A 21494-nucleotide genomic window follows, 5' to 3' on the forward strand; every position below is an offset into this window, starting at 1 on the left:
GTGTTTTAAGTACATTTTTAAAAGATTATTTGCTTGTTCTGTGTATTTAACTATTCTCCGAATATTTGTTATTGATAATAATTCTGGAGCTGCAAAATTTCTGTAGTATATAATTTTCCAGCGGCTGTTCCATAAACCCGTTAAAATAATTTAGGAGCAAAAAAATGATAACAAACTAGCAGCTACACAGCTATATTAGTACTAGGCTAATCTAGTTATAAAAATCTAAATGCATCAAATGTAATTTTAAACCAATTTATAAAATAAAGCAATGCTATATCTGAAAATGATCTCACTGAGATCAATATTATGCTTTGTATTCCTCAGCGTACAACAGATGCTTTTTATTAAAAAGTGTGAGAAATGGTTTGCATCTGCTATGAGTTTTTAAATATTGCTTCCCTTCTAAAAGTAGATTATTACATTTATATGTAAAAGGATGGAATATTTTTCTTGTGCCACAAAAATACTTGTTATTTTGTTGAGATACTTTGAAATATGTTCCCTAAATAAATTTTTTTCCGAATTTTAAATAATATATGATCAAGATTTCTTTCCCCCAGGAAAAAATCATGATAACTGACAATGTTTTAAAATTGGAGTAGAAAGCAAACAGTTTTAACCAATGTGATAATGCCATAGAGTTGAGTAAACAAATTAGGTTATGAATATTTTTAACAGAAATTTACTTTTTTGGACTGAAGTAAATATTCATTCCTATTTGTGCTGACAGCAGTTATGCACATGCAGGTCAGTGGTATTATATTTTTAGATACATATTTATTAGTGTTAGAATGTACTGATGCATGGATTCTCAAGTTAGGTGTCATAAGTTCTGGATCCTCTGTACTGATAATTGATACATCATGCTGATGAGAGAAATCAGTGGAACTTCCGGATGGAAAAGTTGACCAATGTGCCAATAATATAGCTGCTAAAATTAGAATGATTTTTGTACCATTCAAAAAGGACAATATTTTCAAGCAATATGCTCATACACAGATTAATAATAGCCTTACCTCATTATTTTGTCAAGACAAATTCTCACAGTAATACTCCTGCTTAATGTTAAAGACCCTTTGTTTTTTCAGTACATATTACGCAGATAATATTGTGTTACCATTTATAAAGAATGTTATGGTTAGTAGCACAAACAATTTTAAAGAACGAACAATGTTCTTTAAAATGTTTCATAAAATCATATGTTAAGCAACATTCTTTAAAATTAAGATAAGCTAATTTCTTCGTATTTGAAGGAAAAAAAGGAAGGTTAAAGTTACCCTTCTGTTGTAATTATTTAATCCTATTCCAAACTTCATCAAATGAGAATAATTTTTTTAAATGCTCTTGTGTTATTATGTCATTTATCTGTGGAAAAATGCAGAGTTTTGTTTTGGTTTTTTTTTTTTTTTTTTTTTGTAATACTTTTTGACCCAGGCAGGTATGATAGAAGAGGAAAACCATTGCTAAAGAAAGATAGTGCTTTATATTGAAACTTTGTTTTTTCATTTGTTTTGGGTTTTTTTCCCTTCTCTAAGACTGTAACTTGAAATCAGAAGTGTTGTGCAAGAAGTTGAAATTGGAAACAAAGTATAGGTTTCCATTAATGCAGAATGTGACTGCTTTCTTGCCACAGGTTAAGGCTTGATAAGCTTACAAGGAAGTTGGCTGACTTCACTGGCTTCCAGTTTATTTTTCCTAATAGTTTCTGTTCTTAGTATTGATTCACCAAATTATTAATTGCTCAAAATCAGGTGCAGTAAAAATTGAAAATTATCCTTATGACTGATCTCAGAATCACAAAGCTTGTGTGAAGTAAGGTGATTTTTATTAAAAGGCTGATTCAATAACTGAATCTTCAAATGAGATGAGAGCCCAGAATAGTATTTAGGTACCATTTAGAATACCAAAATACCAGAATTGGATAGTGTCATTCCTGTTCCCTATTTTTTTTTTTTTTTTTTTTTTGGTCAGAACAAGAATGATCAAGCAACAGTTCTCTTCTCTTCTCTTCTCTTCTCTTCTCTTCTCTTCTCTTCTCTTCTCTTCTCTTCTCTTCTCTTCTCTTCTCTTCAAAACCATCCAAAGAAAACCATATCATCAAAACTAAGACTAGAAAGAGTGACCTGGAAATCTTTCTCATGAGAGGAACAGTTTCAGTTAGTAGTAATGTAAAAATATTTTGTTGCTGATCTTAATAGGTATATTTCTGTGAATCAAAGAATGGACTTAGAATCCTCCTAGTGTCTTCTCTTTATACTTACATATAGTCAGATGACACGTAAATAATACATAAAGAAAGTATGGCTGAGCTACACATGCAAAAACAATAGTATTTTTGTTTTCTGTCTTGTGAGGAGATGGATCAGTGTGTTACGGAAAGCTTACTGTGATAAATTTGTCAGTAAAGACGTGCTCTGATCTGATTTGTCCAGGCAGGACATCATTTTATACATATTGAGTCAGTTATTTTTGAGATCTGAGGATTGTTCTGCTTAGAATTCACGAAAAGGCTGGTCTATTTGAAGGTTTTCTTGGACACAAAGAGGGAAAGGCTTTTATTCTCAGATGGGCTGTGGCCCCCAGAGCAACATGCCTACTATCTCAAATAATACTGGTAAGATCCATCATTAAACTACTTTGCAACGCGTATAAAGGTGGGTCTCTGACTCCTTGCAGGTTCTGCACCATTTTCTTTAGGAAGGTGAAAAGATTTCGATGTTCTGCAGCTTTTGTATTCAGAGTGTGCTCTTCTGTAGAAGACAGTATCCTTCAAGTTCTAGGGTTTATTTCCAGGAAGTAGGGACTTGAAGAGTTTATAAAGGTAGAAGACATTCTTTTGTTTTACTTTTCTTCAATTAATTATGATGTTGGAGTTTTCCAGAAGGCTGTGTGGGGCCTCCAAATTTGAAATCATTCCTCAGCATCTTCATATTTTATCAAATACCTTTATGTTAATTTGAAAGGAAGGAAGGTAGCAAACATGTCCCTTAAATTATGGGGTTTTGGAAGAATAAAACTTGAACTTCCTGATTTTTGGTCAAGTAATTCTCATCATCTGCACTAGGCCACAAGGAATGATTTTTACTATTAGAGTCTATATTATGTGTTTACCATTTTTGGATTGATCTAACAGCTATAGAAACTGATGCTTCTTGATGAAGAAAGCCTTTAAGTATAAGAGAGCTAGAATATACTACTTTTTCTCTAGGAGTGAAGACCAGTGAATATGGTGTAATTCTTTGCTTCCATAAGCTTTTGTCCTTCTCTGCAAAAGGACCAACGGGGATTTCACCCAAATTTAACTTAGATCCATTTGACTGATTAATCACCCTTTATAATCAATGGAAAGAAATAAGAATAAATCATTTGATCAGATGAGCTCCATCTTTTAGGATTCAGTCAACTGCTTTAAAATAAGGCAAATAACACTTTTGAAGTACCTATTTCTCTCCATTGCCTATATAGAGAGATAAGGGTGATGAGCTCAGATGTAGACACGTACATTTAATCTGCCAAATCCTATGCTGGATAGCTGTTGAATTTTAGAAGCTGTAAAGGAGATCAGAGAGAATAAATATCTCTTGGACACTAATTTCTAGTGCAGTGTTTCTACTAGAAGCTAGCAGGTCAGGAACAAAAATGGCCTGGCATCTATTTAAAATCATATATTAGTGCCATATGGCAGAAAATTATTTTTCTATTTTTCAGTGAATACAGTATATTTTAGAGAGAATTAAAAGGGACAATAATTTTTTTTTAAAAAGAGTACTTGCTATTTTCAATGTCTGTCTCAACTGCATAGAGTTAAGAAAAAAAGATTTCAGATAATTAATGTGGAATTATGTGTTAGTGTTCAAAATAAATATGAGGAAGTAATGAGATTTCTCTTCTAGCTTCTTACATGTTCTGCTACTTGATCTCTGAATATTCAACTCAGTCTGTCCAACACTAAAGAGACAGGAGCTTCCTCACCTTGTTAGAGATCAGGGTGATCTGGAGAGTCCAGTAAGGAAGAAGAGTGGAGTTTGTAGGCTGATGAAGAGGAGAGATTCTTGAACCAGCTGTCTAGTTTGAAGAGTTATTTATTGCTATTTTCATAATAGCCATGATGGAGTAGTAAGCCATACTATTAGACTCAGCTTCTTTTGATCTTGCCCTCTGTGTATAAGTTTAAATCACAAGAGTTTCAGGATTCAATTGTCGTCTTATTTGTTTTTCTAGAGATGTCTTAATTTTATTATTCTGTGTTGATGGACTCTCTCTTTTTTTTTTTTTTTTCCCCCCCTCAAGGAAGCTGAATACAAATACCTGAATGGGGTTTTGATTATTCCAGATTTTTTAGTTGCTGTCACCTCTATCAAGTAGATCAGTAACTTGACTTCATAGATGATCTATGGCATTTTTCCTCAACAAATAGATTGGGACCCATTGTCTAGTAATAAGCTTATTATATTGGTAAGTTTTCTTTCTCACAAGCTGAGATCTTCACAGGAGATTTACCATTCGGAACATGTATAAAAATATTCATTTAGATTTGGGAATTTGGGTTTTGACCATTTGCATGCTGGGCAACCCCCACAAAATTCATTAGGAGCAAAGCTATATGAAGGGTCGATCCCAAGGGATAGGGGTACTGCTAAGGATAAGGGTTGTGAAAACTATGTTGTTAGTGTGAGGTTAAGACAGAGGAGGGGCAGCTGTTAGTACAAGAAAGCCTGCAAAAGGCAATTTAAGATTTGGATCTGTTGGTGTGTAGGTGTAGCAGGCGTTCTGCTTTCCTTTTGTATTTCGGCAATTTGCACAGGACTTGGCTGTGATTGATGCACAGATTCAAGCTGCTTCCACTTCCACTTCTATGCGCAACAGAGGGAAAGAGAGCTACAGGGAGCTGAAGAAGGACATAGCATTAAAAGAGAGCATGAAGTCAGCTGCTCTTTTGCTTCCATATTCAGGTCCCAGAAAGATTTTGCTATTCTTGCTGATGTCAGTCTTTGGATGTGACCTATAACCAGAACACCTTATGACCCTCTTTGGTTACATTACTGCGGTTTAGAACTGGTAGGAACTCATTTACATTTTACAAGGATATTTTCTCATTTTTAAATATCAAAAAATATGGAAAAGGGAAATTCAAAACTAAAAAGAAGTATCCTTTCATAATAAAAGACATTTTAAATTAAGGCTCTCTGTCCCAAACTCCCAGCTGATGTGATACTTGTGGAGAGGGAAATGGCACAAGTTACTTATTGAACAGATGGATAAATTTTAAATTTCTTTGCTATTGCTTTCACAATATTATTTAAATATGTATTTTTTCTGTCTGAATAATTCCTAACAATCTTGCTTATCGTGATCAGAATTCAATGTTTATTTTAAAAAAAATTTCAAAAAGGACTTTGGTACTTAGAGGCACGCATTATTTTTGGTCAAATGAATAATGTGTGTGAATTTCAGGCCTGGTAAACATATGATTTAGTGTAATTAGGCAATGATCTAAAAGACAGAACTGTGTGGGAAGTGAATAGTTTGCGTTTCTTGAAGAAACTTCTCTGTGCATTTGTGTAATGTGAAAGGTTTTTCTTGAAAAGGTTAAAAAAAGTTCTAATCAACTTCTGTACATTATGTAGAACTTCATTTTCTAAACTCTGCAAAAGAAAGTTTCATATTTAATGGGAAATCATGAATTATTCCATTTATTATCTACTTCCTCCTTTCAAAGACATGATCTGGATAAAAGGCGGGGTGAATAATTTCAAAAAATACAATACATTTTTAATGGGAAGGTGCAAACTACAGATTCTCATGACTATTAGCAAGTATAGAGGAAACAGAATTTTACTTGCAAAAACTCATCAAACTCTTGCAAAGATAAAATACATGACATACTTTAATAAAGAAGAACACAGTGAGCTGAAGTTTTTCTTTTTTATGTAACTTGTTGTTTTTACTAAGTTTGGTCTTACGGTTTTCTAGTACTTTCATTTCTCCGTAGTTCAACAGTATTTAGTAGAGAAGATAATGTACAAGCCGTACACAACTGACTTCTATTTTTAAAACAGTCCACAGAGGTGAAGCATCTGCAACATACAAAAGGAGTCTGAAATAAAAAAAGACAGCCTAATTTGCCTTGGTATAATCATGACTTCCTAGTAATTCTCGCAGTGAATGTTTTGGAACTGTGTAAAATCCTCTCTTTTCTTTCCCTTTTAGTTCATCTCTGTGTGGTGTGTTTGTCCTTAGACTATTGAGTAAGTTCTAGTGGGAACTTGAATCTGGTCTCATAAACAAATGCAAAATACTATGGGAATTGTTCATAGCAATAGCATGATAATAAATGCATAGTCTTGTATAGTGCTTTATGCTAATCCATAGCTTCAGCTTGAGAAGATACCGTAAGTCAATAACTATTATTTTCTAACATAATTTTACAGGCTGAAAGAAACATGCAGAGAAATTTAATAACTTGTTAAATATTGTGCAAGTCAAAGGAAATGGCTTCAGAACTGTGACATTCCTGTCTCTTAGTCCGCTAGATCAACTCCGAAGTAAAGGGGAAAGGTTAAGAAATACTTAGCTTTTGACAAATAATAGTCTATAAAAAAGTAAGTGGAATTACCTCCTGTTAGTGAACATAATTAATTTAGAAAGGAAAGCAGAAAGATTAATGAAGATGATGCTTTTTTCCAATTATGCTTAAAACAGTAGGTAATAATCACAGGTGTTTGTACCCTGTTGTATAAAGAACATTTCTGTGAGTGTAGCACTTCTATCTTTATTTTTAAAGCTTTAAAGTTTTTTTAAACGTTTATGTTTAGAGACAGAATGTGCCAAAAGTTCATTTCTAAATTTATATTTCCATTTTCTGTATTAATGACTATTCTTAATTATTCCAGTACTTACATTCATTTTAAGTGTCATCCTTTGATGTTTATAATTGATTAATTTTTCATTTTATGTAGTATTAAAGTGGCAGTGTAGCTTTGAACAAAAGGAAGAGAGACAAAAATATCTTTTCATTGCAAGATCTTACTGACAGGTTATGCATCTGCTTTTGATTACATGATTTAGGTAAATGTGTTGTTTGATTACCATCGTAGACTGTAAGATAACATGAAAAATACTGTCTTACTTTGCTGACTATTATTGTACCTATATATTGGTAAAATACATGGTATAAACTGCATATATATTTTCTGATACATTTTGTTTTCAGCTTTTCATTCATACTTCTGCCAATAGGCAGATCCATAAACAGTTTCATACTTAGAGTTATCTAAGTTGTTATCAAAGTAATTCCATTCTAATTATATGTACAAATTCAAATGCAATATTTTTTCTTTATTATTTAGAGTATGGAGTTCTTTTTATAACATTTAAGGGTTTGGTTGAAGGAAATTTATGCTTTTTATATTTGGAAATTAGATATTTCAAGTTTATATTTTGGAATCGGAACACAGCACCCCTCTCACCCCAATCTTAATTCTCAGTCTTAGTAATCAAAAATTCTGATGCGTAAGCTATTACTACTTAGTAGCATTTACTGTACTTTCACATCTTTCATTTAATGAGATTACTATATTCTACAATTTAATATATTACTATCCAGTAAATATTTTATTAAAAGAAAATTATTTAAGCAGACAGTCTTTAAACCAGGATTAAAGGGGGCAGTGCCCTGAATCAATTAAATATCTTTGTATCAGTTGCAGTATGTGATGAAAATACGCTGCATACACTGGCCCAGTGAGGACTTGACTCACTAAACTCCTTTATGTAAAAGTATATACATTTACCCACTGAACTCAGATACTCAGACTACTCAGATAAGTTTTCAAGTTAGGTATGTACCTAATTTTGGTGGTTTGTAGCCTAATATACGATCATGTGGATTGCAGCAGTGCAAGTACATGGTTTTATGCTACTGTAACCTGGTGATTGCATCACCAAATGCCAAAAAGATGAAATCTTTCAGCTTTCATATATAAATACATACATCTTTAGGCAGTTAGACTGTATATTGCTGTAATAATCCTACTTTATGGTTACATACCTAGCTGGCAGCTAAATATTTGCTTTTCATGTCCAGCAATGCTCTGCGAAAGTGTAAACTTTATTTTAGATGTTGGTCATTAACAGTATTAAAAAATTACTTGTTTGGGGGGTCCAGCTATAACTAAATAATTTTCCTCATTTGATTCTTAGAAGAAGCATCCTGAAAGTTTTAACGCTTATAGCATGCTTGAGTTTGCAATGTTCTGTGTAGTATGTTTTTACTTAATGCACATACTTTTCAAATTTTAGTGAGGCAATTCTGATATCTCCTTGTTTATACTGTGTGTGTTTTCACATAGGTTAAGTGCAAAGTAGCTTACTGCATGTAATTTCCATTTTCTTATAGTTTTATAAACAGGATATATAATCTTTGTTTAAATAAACGTAGGCAAAAAGAGTCCATTTTTTTCGGTCTAGTTTTGTGATCTTGATCTGAGGCATTTATATCAGACATTGACCTGCCGACTACAGAAGAAGATCCCAAGTGGATAAAACGTATTTCAATAAAGTTTTTAAGAATTATAGTATTTGTTATAGTAATTATTTTACGCTGCAAGTACACTAATATTTTATATTGTATCACTGCTTACTCCATGCCATTTTGAGTCTTACAAATGGGATTGTTACTATGCACTTGTAGAAAAATCAGCAGCTGGCATTAACTTGTAGTACTTGCTTAATCTTAGAAAACCTAAAGATATGAACCCTGATATGAAAAAAAATTCTCAGATGAAAACGGTAACCTTTTGCACTGGTGACAAGTAGTTCTGTTATGATATATTGATCAGTTTGATTATTTTTAATAGCAGTATAAGTCTTTTGGCTTAATTTCTTTTTTCTTTCCTCTCTTTCAATGTAAAAGGTAGAGTGCAAATAGCCTTATTGCATCGGATTTGAAGTTAAAAGGAATAAGGGATGGTACTGCCCTGATCTCCAGACTTTGCATAAGATTCTTGTAAAAGTACAATACAGTAGCATAGGAAGTTTCCTGGGTTTGCAACAATAGTGTGATTTCATTAGCCTCTGTAAAGATTAGTATTTCTAATTTTTATACTAGTGAAGAAAGAGTAGAATCACTTACTATGCTTAAGTCAGATTCCTCAGTATGACTGAAGGTGTTCTTAGAATAATAATGATACTGAAAGAAACCTGCATAAGAAAATTACACAAGTGGATGTATAGTGTAAGAAAAGTAAAATCCCTGTAGCAATATCCTGGTGTATTTAAAGTACCTGGTACGTTAACAATAGCAGTGCTTTTTCAGGCTCACAGATCCTCATTCAGTAACTGCTTCCACCAGTGCAGTGTTAAACTCTACGTGAAAATCACCTTCATGGTGCCACTAAAGTGGTAATTTTAGCTTTTGGTGGTTATTTATTTTGTACTGAAAAATGTTCTGATCTCTTCCTTACACACAAGCACAAATGCACACACAGAATTCTTCCGCGCCTCGTGCTATAAAATACCATGTAACAGTAACTGCTGATGCCAAATGCATAATTTCAAACCAGACCCACCAAGTGAGCCTCGTTGTCACTGTTTTAGTAAGCCTGTGTAAACAAGCAGCTAGTAACGTCAGCCAGGTTTCAGTACCGACAACGATGAGGGTATAGTCGGATGAGCAGTGGACTCTTAGCATCACCTGTGTTTGTGTGGAGAATTATGTCCTTCATCTGTTGAATTTTACAGATTAAAAAAACCCTTAAATCCATTGTTCTAAATTAAGAGCAGATGAATCTATCTCCTTGTTTTAAGCATAATGTTAAATATATAGATATGTCCCATATTAAAAAAAATAATTCATTTTTAAAAATATATCTAAAATCTTTTTCTCCTAACATGCACATATGATCACTCAAAAGGGAGAGAAGACTTCAGGTTTATCTGCACATCACAGTTCAGTTTTGGAGTTAAGCGCAGGGAACGTTTCCAAACCTCGTGCCCCTTCCCGGGGGGCTCGTACAGGCGCTTGCCCGGGGCGAGCGGGCAGCGGGCTGGTGCCGCCTTTGTTCTGCTGCCCTGGCTCGTCGCGCCCACAGCTGCATGATTAACGCGTTCTCACTGCAGTTTTCCAGATTTCCAGTAGATGCCCCCAGAGACCATTAAACCTCAGGAAAGTCGCCACTTTCGCTGAATAAAAGGCCAATCTTTTTCCACTTTGCTTCTTGAAGTAACCTAATTGTTCAAAGGAAACCTACAATTGGCGTGAACACCGTGTAGTAAAATAAACTTAATTAATCTGTTAGGTAGTAAGATTCAAAAGATTTCGTGTAAACTGGTTTATTAATATAGTAGAAACATAGAGTAGAAGTTAAGGATTTTTATAAAATAAATTCTGTGCATTTAATTAAATATCAGTTACTGATATTAGGAATAAAATAATCTTCACTTATATAAAACATCAGTCATTCCATTTAATCTCTGTTTTTACATATTGCATGGTATTATAAAGACACAATATGCAAAGGCTAGCAATCACTTGAGCAGTTATAGTTTATTTGAAGATATAATGAAAAGTTTACTTCTGTCACCTGCACTACCCCTCTTTTCTAAAGCACTCTGTGTTGGAAAAATCATACTGGCATTTTCATCCAGATACTTTGATACTTTGATAATTGAAGCAATTTCAGAATTTGCTGGAGTGTTGAGCTCTTTGGTGACACTATCATTCATCCCCATAATATCTTTCATTTCTATCCTTATTTTATCCTTCATGTATGATCAGTCACTTACGGCTTGTATACAACAGTAACTTAAGGACACAAATGTATTATTTTACTCTCCAAGTATTTTCTATTTTTAGATACAACTTTGTAAGATAACTTTTATCTTTACTCTTTATATGTATATCTAAAATTTGAGTGTTGACAGTAGATAGCTTCTTTATTTATTTGTTATAAACACAGTTATCCTTGCCTGAGAAAGAGATGTGGTCTGTACTGTATGATTATTTCAGCATTACTTCAATTTCTTTGTTAATTGACATGGGCTTTCAATAAAACAGTGATGAAACAAATTTTTTTTTTAAATGACTTATTTTTCTGTATGTAAATGTATTGGTTTGTTTATTAACATTATTATGCTGTTTGTGGGGAAAATGTGCTATGACTTCAAGTAAAATGCATTGATCTGCAGCAAATATGTTGTATGGACACAATTTTTCTGTTTATGTAAGTATTGGTGTTGTACTCAGCTAGTATGCAGTGTTAAAAAATAACTAAATGACATTTTGATTAGTCACTTTTATGATATTTTAGCATACTTACTTACTTCTAATATATGTGCTCATCTAGTGCATGTACATAGCCTTATAAATATAGATACTACATTGTATGAATAAATAAATATGTATCTATGTCAGCTATAAAGACTATTGATTCCACTGCTTTGAGTTACATTATTGTAGGTTTCAGTCTCAGACCTGTGCAAGTTGGTAGAAATTTTTTACCTTTATTATTCAACTTTCTTTTAATTGGATAGAAATGTGAAAAAGAAAAGAGTAGAGAATACATTGCAGTATATTAACATAGTATCTGCACAGTATTTTGAAGCTGCATGTCTTGGATCTGATATGTTTCAATTATAGTATATTCTGACAAATTAAATTTCAAATGTTTAAAGGTATTTCTTATTTACTTTTAGAAAAGAAATGTTGCAAATGTTTTCTGATACAGAATGGTTATATATTTTCCCTTGCATGCATGTATAATGTGTGCTTTTCAATCTTGAAAAACACCTATTTATATATTAAAAATAAATTCAGTACTGCCTAGCCTAAATCACGTCATGTATCTTTTAGAACCGTGTAATATTTTTCTGTTCAGGTTTGCAGTTGAAATGTAAGAAAAATACATATGCAGAATTCATCTGTATCTGTGTAATAATTAATGGATTTTATTTTAAAGATACTAAATATGAAATAAACAGCACAGCTTATTCACTTATTAAATCTCGTATTACTGGTTATTCCATGTGCATCTAGCTAAGGAGTTGTTTTTATCATTTACATTCTTATTAGAATTGTTAAAGAATTGTGGTAGCTCTTTTTAAGCTAGAAGTATTAGTCGCATTATTGTTTATTATGAGGCTCATCTGAATTTATTATATATGCTGTAAATCTCAGTTTTCACAATTCCATATTTCTTTTGAAGACTCAGAGAATTTGCAGTTAAGTACATTTTAATCCAAAAAGACAGTTTTTGAAACAATTTGGAAGCTTAAATAGAAATTACAGAATAAAGTCAGCACTTCTAGGTCCTTATCATTTTACTGGAGCAAAGGTTTGTTTTCTCACACTAGACACCTACTCCTGAAAACCTTTACATGTGTACCTTAGGGTTGCAGGCATTCCCACTGGACTCATAGCTTGTTTCAGGATGGGATGCAGTGATTGTTTCATGCCACCTGAAAGAAATATTTGGATTATTTCCATAAACAGTGCCTCAGAAGATCTATTACCTCTTGAGAATATTTAATCATGCATGTTTTTGATATGTATGTCTCATCAGTGTTTGTGAATGGTATAACTTTGATATAAATTCATCATTGTAGCTCTGTGGAAATATCATTTGATTTTCAAATCAGGGAGAATCATCAAACTTCTATATCAGTATACCAGTCCCAGCTGAAGTTGTATGCTAAACAGAAGCAAAATAGTATGTAATGACTGTGTTTCTGGCATAGCATTTGTTTGACGTTTTAAACCAAGCCATCATAACCTCCAGCAAAACTATTTAACATATACATTGTTTTGACATGCAGAATGTGCTTCATTTTTCCCTGTACACTGTTTTAAAGCAAACTAAGAGTTTATTGTGTTTCCACAAACTAATGTAAATATCTCTTTTTTCCCATCAGTCAGCCTCTTTGGCCAGTACCAGCTGAATACCAGTATATTTTAAACACGTTTGCAATGTATATTTGAGTATTGATTCACTCTTGCTATATTTACTCCCCTAGGGTGCATCTCCTTAATCATACATTAACAGAATGTTTTTTCAGTAGGGGAGAAAATATCCCTTCTCCACTGGTGAGCTGCAGAGGTCCCTTCTTGAATAGTGTTTTAGTATCTGTACTTATTTAGTAAGGTGGAAAACAGAATGCAGGTTTAAAGGATTAAAATCCACCTTTCTTATTCCCAGTTGCAGGAATTCATACAAGAAGAACATCTGCATAGACATGCTGCGACAGGGTTATCACAAGTCCTTCTCCGAGCTCTTCACTCTGATACAGAAGTGGAATGCCTTGAGGGAGGCTGCAGGGCCTGGGTCAGCCATATGGCAGCAGAAGTCCCTGGAGGAGCAGCCTGATAAGCTGGATCAGCTTTACCACTTCCTGACCAGGGCTGAGGCAGCCCAGCGAGCAGGTAAGTGGGGGGATTGTGGGTAGCCGCGGCAGCGAATGCCTGGGGGAAGCTTCCAAATTGTTTCATGTATGAATTTGAAGCGTTACTGCATCTTAGCACATTTCAGCCTTAGTCAACTAAGCTGTATTTATAGAATAAATGATTAGGAACTGCAGATACCGAGAGAGGTTCTGAGAAATAAAAGGGGGAAAATATCCAGAGTGCATTATGGTATCATCAGAAATGTTAGATATATTTATAGTTCTGGTAACATCTCAATTATTTTCTTATGGTTTCATTATTTATTATCTTTCTTTCTCTATTGATTTTGAGTAGAAAAATTTAATAGGTGAAATGTTGTTTCAGGTAGTAATAGTTTTATAAATCTGTTTCTATTAAATACCCTGTCTGCTAACTATGTTTGGATTTGTGACTGACTTTAAAAGGATTGTGAACATGTCAAATAAAATGCAGCACACCGATGTAACATGCCACCTGTGAATTACTAGATATTAGTGAAGACATAACTCCAAATTACTGTATTTCTTCTACTGGGTGCCCATTACTGAGCTCTCATATTTATCATTTCCTTTTGCTATAAATAGTAACCTAACTTATTCTGTCTTTCTCCTTTAGAATAATTGTATGAATGGAAGCAGATAAAGCTTTTACTATAGTCCTATTTTGCAGCAGAGCTGCTTTCATTATAAGTATTGTTTCATGTTCTATTTCGATCATGACAAGGATGGAAACCTAAAATTATGCTTATGAGTTTGAGACCTGAACTTTTTGCATGAACTTCAGAAACAGAAAGCTTCATTTTAACAAAGAACAGGAAAACCCTTCACCATTTAAAATTTGCTCATTTAAAATGTTTATTTTGTATTCATTATGAAAGCCAAAAGCTATCTATCTTTAATTTACTGTACTTCTAGACAGAAAGTTTAGCCAGCCCATGATAGGAAAGAATGTTTGGATTTTTCTAGACTGCAACTAAAAACTGAATAAACACTCCTGTAACTCGCAGAAGTGCAAGAGAGAAGTTTTGCCCTTAGACTGCCCTGACATAAGCGTATCTGCCAATGCTCTGACATTCCAAAAGTAGTAGATACAGCATATCTTGATGGGCCTGCTTCCTGCAGCTGTCTGCAGAGGATCGTTTGCCTTCCTTCCATGCCTTTGGAGAGGCAAGATCTTTTTCAGTGTTATTAACTGATGCGTGACAGTAGACTAGGCCGACATGCTCTCAGAGAGCCAAGGTGGTGCTGACTGTGCAGGTCCTGCTTCTGTGGAGGTCCTTGCAGAGGTCCTTGTCTCTTCCTGAGTCCAGCAGTCGTTCTATGCTGGACTCTATGTACCCTTCCTCTCTCACAGAGACAAGATACCACCAGTCAGCTAGCTGATTGTATCTTGCCTCTGCAAGTGTGTATCTCCAAACTTTGCCTGTTGAAGTTGGTTAAAACAAAATAAAATGATGTGACTGTGTCAGTGGGGTTGGCAAGTGCATCTTCAGTGAATTGCCTGATCAGGGTATAGTTTGAGCTTTGTTTTTTTCACCAGTTTCCATGCTTCAACTGCCTGCTATGTGAAGGGATGAATGCTAAGTCATGTTGCTGATGTTAGAACTAGTAATGCTGTGAGGATAATGTATGAATTATACAGTTCATTAAATACTAATTCAGTAGTTCTGCTAATTCAGTTACTCTCTGATTTTTAATCAAATCGCTTGGGGCTCTGGCTTATGATCTTCTGACAAGTTTAGTTGACAACGTTTAAGAATTGTTCAGCAATATACCTCACCCTTTGGCTGGAACTTACCACCCTGTAGCAGTCTCAGCAACAACTGACCTGCATTTGCTCCTTAGCCATCACAGTTCAAGTCAAAAGAGGCTTAGAAAGCTAAAAATAATATCTGGGGCTGTGAACTGTGAGAATTTTATGGTATGGTTGATGTTACTGATCAGAAGGAGACTCTACCTGTCTCATGTATGCTGTTTTGAGCTAATTGTTGTGGTAAAAAAGAGATCTTGAGTATAAAATGATGGAAAAAATCTTAAAATTTGTAAGTTTTTTGACATTTGAACTTCATGAAGGAGTGGGTTTTCAGCCTAAAGTGGTAAGTGGATTATCCTGGAACATGCAAGAGAGATAGTAAAACAAAATGTGAGCATTATGTCTGTTAACATACTACTTGCTGTTTAATGACCATAGCAAGTCAAAGATTATCTGCAACTGAAATAAAATAATAAAAAAAAAATTTACTTGTGCTAGGTCTAAGTGAAAGTATTATATTTTTTAAAATAATTTCAGTACTTAACACAGCTGCATTTTTTATGTTTTCTTTTAATAAGAGAAATAAATATATTCCATTGTGATAGCTTTTAAGTGATGGCTTACCTACAGATGACCACCATTTTGACTTAAACTTTGTTGCCATATAAAGTCTATTTTAACTGAAGAGGTTGCATAAAGTCTTCTCTGCTTCAGTGGCTTAGTTTACTATATCTTTAAAGATCCATGAGCATAACCAAATAAATATCTCTTTGCTAAGCTCTAAGGAGAGAGAAGAAATCTCAGCAAAGAATAAAAAGCTAGTGTCATTAAAGAAAATTTTATTTTGCTAAGCTTTACAAGTCCTCCATTATCTGATAGTCCATATACTTATTCCAGTACTGAGGAATACAGTATGTGCTGAGACAATGGATACATACTTCTTATCCTACTATTTGTAGTGAGGAGGTATAAAAGGCTAAAGAATCCTGTCCTTTCCTGTGACAAAGTTTGTACGTTTTGCTTGTAATAACCTGTTAATAATGGTTGCTTGGCATAGATAGCAGTATTTCATTACCATTATATGATGCTTTAAATTCTTCCAAATCTGGATTTTTTCTGTGTTCTTTTGTTTATATTTTTCTTCTACTTCTCATAAACTTTATCTATGTTTTTTTCTAAACTAATATGATCCAGATCTCCAATTCAAGCATAAACCATGTATGTGGCTATTATATTGCCATGTCACCTGCCTACATTTATCTTGTCTTTAGGAGTGTCATATCCTCCAGAACACACTGGTATTTTGGGGTCTTGTGCTAATTAGAGCTAGAAATTTGCTTGAGAGCTTTCTTTTTGTTGCAGTCTGTGTGTTTTGAGTAAGACTCTTAAATTTTCAGTATTAATATTTGATTTGAGTGTTTTCTTCCATTACAGACTTGGTTGCAATTGGGAAGGCACTAAAGATTTACAGGTGGCTAAGCAAAGCCACCTCTGACTCAAGTGCTTGGGACATAAATGCATCCACTGAGGAATATGTTTGTAGACTATTCATCTCACAAAACATCACTTAGCATGTCAGTAAATAACTTTCCCATTTGTTATTCAGTTTCTCACTGGATACTTTTGTGTCATAGGATGTTGCTGTCTTATAGGGAATATAACTTACAACTGCTGCTCCTGAGTGTACAGTTTTATAGTTGTTACCACAGCACACAGAGAAAGCGAGATGTTCATTCATCTGTTCCATATCTATTGGTGGAGTATGTTAGTCTTTTCCTTTTTCTGGTACTTTGTAGTTCTGGGACACGACAATGCGGAACATAAATTGTTTCCTTAGTCATAAGCAACATGGCCCACCATGATGTAGAGACTGGGGGGCTGTGGGTTTTTTTGGTTTTTTTGTTTGTTTGTTTGTTTGTTTGTTTTTTTGTTTGTTTTTTGAGTATTTTGTTTACTATCTTTACACTGGACATGGACAGACCTTTTATTTTTACTTACACCAGCAAATATTCTCTCTGTTTTCATGTTTAGTGGAACATGCATTTTAACTGAACTCCAGGGTCATGCAGAAGTCTTTCTTTTAAATCATCTGTTACTAGTTTTATATTATGTGCAGAGAAAATCTTATTTATCTGTCTAACCTAATATTCTTTTCATTGTATTTGAATACCTCTCAAATGTTTAAAAATAGTGGGTTATTGTTAATCCTTGCAGCTTCTCAGCAAAATTGCTAATACAGTTACTTTTTCCTAGGTAAAAGCCAGCGTTATCCTGAAAAACTGGCAGAAATATTGGCAATAATCATTGACAGCATTCATTTTTGGTCTTCTTTGATGCAAATAATGTAAACATTGCTGACTTTAAAATGGAGTTTTTTCTAATTATTCATTGATCTTCCCTCAGTTGTGGACTAAGCTAGTTTGATCTCTATAAGAGGGGGGGAAAGGGAAAAAAAGAAAAAAAAAGAAGAGGTGACTTTCCTGTTAAAATCTTTTTTAAAGCATAATACAGGAAAAATGCCAAATCAATGTATGTATATAGCTCAGCATTTGATATATGCAGTTATTTCTTGATAGGTGTATGAAAATACTGTTGTCTTTCACTGAGAGAAAATTGTATTTTGAGGCTGTGCAGTAGTGAGGATGAGAAATGAATTGCACTTCTCAGACTATTTTTGATTAGAGATATAAATGTCCTTGAAAGGTATAACAGTGCTGGTATGTTGTCCTTGCTATCTTCTCGAAGAGCTGGAGCTCCCTAGCCCCTGCTTGGGGCTGTTCTGTGGATGAGCAGGATGGATTTTGAAACCATGGTGCTGTCCTCTGACGCTGCGTGTTGCTAACTGAGTGTCTTTTGGTCACTAACACCCTGTGAATAGGTGATGACATAGGTGCAACAGCTGAGTAGAATTCCTCACGTCCATTTTGTGTGTCTGAGGGAGGCCCAGAATAGTCTGGCTCAGTATCTCAGTGTGTTTGAGTGGGTCACAAGGAGGAAGTAGAAACAAAGGAGATTCAGCTAAGTCTTTTACTTAGTTTATATTTGGGAAATTTTGTACAGCGTACAGTTTAATCTGTATGTGGCTGAAGAGCTGATTTTAGTGCTAATTCTTTCTATTCCTTGCACAAAAGTCTTTAGAAGTGAAATCAAAAATTTTAAGCTGGTATTTGCATAGATTTTACCCTATGAATGTGACTCAGTTGTAGTCAAGCACACAGTCTGTCATACTATTTAAAATGTATTGCTGAAATACTTGTAGGCTAAGATACTCCTTTGAATCATCTCCACAAGGTATTGCATAGCTACTTTTAGTTAGTTAGCACTGAACCTATGAGAAGAATGCTTGATAGTATACAAATTACACTGGGAAGCATCAATCTTGTATTTTCTGCTGAGGTCAGCAGCCTCTCAGTGATCATGTACCAAATTTGGTGGTTTCAAAGTAGAGATCAGCTGTGCAGTATGATTTCAGAAGGGTTTGGAAAGTATTACTCTTCATGTTATATCTGAATTACATATTAAATATGGATTTCAACCCTGACTGTGACTGTAGAAGCCTTACATATGATGACTAGCACAGATCTCAAAGCTATGAAGAGCTCATGATCAGTGCTTGCGAGGGTGGGCTGGTTTTACCTCTTTTGAACTAGTTGAAGAGAGTGCAAAGCAGGTCACAGCTCAAAGACAGTTAAAGAAAGAGGTCTCTCAGCCACTGGCTCGACTTTGCTAGAGCAAAAAGCAGACTGGAAAAAATCACATTTCAGTGGCTGCAATGTGTATCTGGCAGTGGGCACAACAGTGACGGGTTACTGTTCACTATATCCAGGTCAGTGCCTGGACTTAATATTCAGTATGCACACCTTCAGAGGGGCTTACTTGCTGGTCACTGGAGACAGCAGTAGGAGTTAAGACCTGGAAGCTGTTGCCTTTCTCAACTTGCATCTGTTCCTAGTTCCTGATCCCATGTCGCCTCTGTGGTGTGCTAAATTGAAAATCTATCCATGTGCTCCAGGCTGCTAACTGTTGTTCTAGAGAAGGCCAAGCACAACGACTTTGAAGAAAATGCTAACTTGGCTCTTCTAGAGGAAACTGTTGACAATATGAGTTATCATTTGTTGTTGTCGTAAAAGATGGCTTTTCAGAAGAGGTATGAAGAAAGCCTGAAAATTTGATGTGTTCACAGTGGAAAATCTTAGTTTGTCTTTCTACGCAGATCCTGTGTACTTAAGGTTGAAAACAGAGTTTGGCATTTTGCAGTGATAAGCTTTCCTGTAAGATTCCAGAATTAAGCCTTAGGCTGAGCTAGACATTGCAATAACCTTGTTACCCATGCTATTCTGGAAAACAAATAAGAAAACGGAAAAAATTTGTGTGCCAAAAAAGAAAAAAAGGTAAACATACCAAAACCTGTATTAATACTTGCAGGAAGGGTAGTCTTGTTTGTTTTGGGGGGAATGGGGAAAGGAAGATTGTTTTATTTTCTAAGCAGGTACGTCCTCCTCTACTTAATATTGTTTCACAGGAAAAAACATAGCAGTCACTGGAGCCCAATAGAAGGATTTATTATTTTCGTAATTAGCTTACAAAAGGTGAAGTGATACTGCACTGAAAGAAGCCAAGTCGTCTCAAAACATAGCCAATTGTAGAACTACTCTTGACTTCAACAGAAGCAGCACTTCCTAGAAAATTTAAGTAGTATGTTTTTATTCAAACAGCTTGGTGCTCCCCTTGAATATCTCAAATTACCATTTGAGTTGCCTTATATCATTATCATTAGATAACACTATCCTTGCTTGACAAATTTATCTCATGACCATTTCCTCAGCATTTTTGTACAGATTATACTTACACTGAACCTATTCCCTGTATGAACCTAGAAATATTTGTGGGAGCATATATGTGCTCTGTGTTGTTCCTGCCTCCCTCATGACACCTGGGAAGCAGTGGCTGTGCCTACATCCTAGTCTTCCTTTTGTTGTCAGGAAGTGATATGAAATTTGACGGTGTGAGCATCCTATTTCTGTAACAACCTTTCTTCATCTGGATTTGTATATATTATCTAAGTGAGTTTGTCATTCCAATTCCAAAAAACAATCAAAATAAAATGTTTTGAAAAGTTCAGGTCAAACAAAATGAAAAAATCTATTTTCTGGATTTAAAATTCTGTAATATAAATTAAAAAAATAAAAAATAAAAAATACTGCAACAGAGTATAATCTTTTAATTTGCTTTCTGTTTGAACAAAGTGTAGTTGAAATGGAGAAAATCTTGGTGAAATACTTTTGCTTTCAATTTGGTATTTCGGTGTTGAAAAAATGTTCCATTGGATAATTACCTGTGAGGCCTCTTCTCAGTCCTATTTCAGATCTTCAATTATGTCCAAACCCAGAAACCATCAAGCCTCACTATCTGCTCCAACAAGGTCAATTTAGCCACCACTTTTAGTATCCATCCTCCCATTCATGTTTGCAGCGTGTTCTCTCAGCCCTGGATCTTTAATATTCTAGAACACCTGAATTAAGTTGCCAGTCTTCTATGAAGCTAATGTAATTTTTGAGATATTCAAAAATTTTTGAAAGATTTTGAAGAACCTTTAGCCATATGCTTTCTTAATTGTTTCTTGTTTGAAAACAGGAATTTGTCTCGCAGGAACTATTTTGTAATTGCTTGTGTGACTCAGACTTCTCTTCCTTCATTCAGTATCACATGTCAATGCTGTGATTCCCTCTCTGAGAAGTGGTAGATATAAATGTGGGATTTTTTTGTAACAGCTGATAAGTAGAAATGCTTTCTTTACATTACATGTATTCGGAATCAGATATAGAGAATTTACTACACAAAAATCAGAGAGGTCAAAGCTTTAATGATGGGGAGATTTTATAGACAAGAGTATTTACCTATTCTAGTATTTTTCTTCTCCTGGTGAGATAGAAGTTCACTTTGACTAAATCTGATGGTCTGACTTTACCAATGTCAAAATAATCTCAATGAGTTTCTAGGTTCGTAAATCAAAGAGACTTTGAATCTACAAGATAATCCGGCTTTTAAAAGTCTATCTTTTGGGGTTTGTTTTGTTGTGACACCAGCATATCTGGGCAGCCACTGTCCGAGACAATTACAGAGAAATGGTTATCTTTGTGCACTTCTCATTGTTATTCAGTGGCAGGATAGTCATCGGAGGGTCACATTAAAGTTCATTCAATCAAAGCTGTGGCAGCAACGATAGTCAGCCTCAGGTCAGTTTCATCTCTGGAGATTTGTAGGGCACTACCTGAAGTCATTTGCATAATTTTATGTAATATTAGTGCCTTGATATTTTGTA

The 21494-nt window shown here is 34.5% G+C and overlaps 1 protein-coding gene across 1 annotated transcript in view; it reads left to right on the forward strand.

The window, feature by feature from the left end:
* TTC29 (tetratricopeptide repeat domain 29) overlaps positions 1–21494 on the forward strand; it is a 127984-nt gene that overhangs the window by 6491 nt on the left and 99999 nt on the right. The window contains exon 3 of the mRNA XM_062574759.1: positions 13197–13420. Coding sequence (XP_062430743.1) covers positions 13197–13420 — 224 coding nt within the window. The remainder of the gene's footprint in view (positions 1–13196; positions 13421–21494) is intronic.

Source organism: Rhea pennata, chromosome 4, assembly GCF_028389875.1.
Source record: "Rhea pennata isolate bPtePen1 chromosome 4, bPtePen1.pri, whole genome shotgun sequence".
NCBI lineage: Eukaryota > Metazoa > Chordata > Aves > Rheiformes > Rheidae > Rhea > Rhea pennata.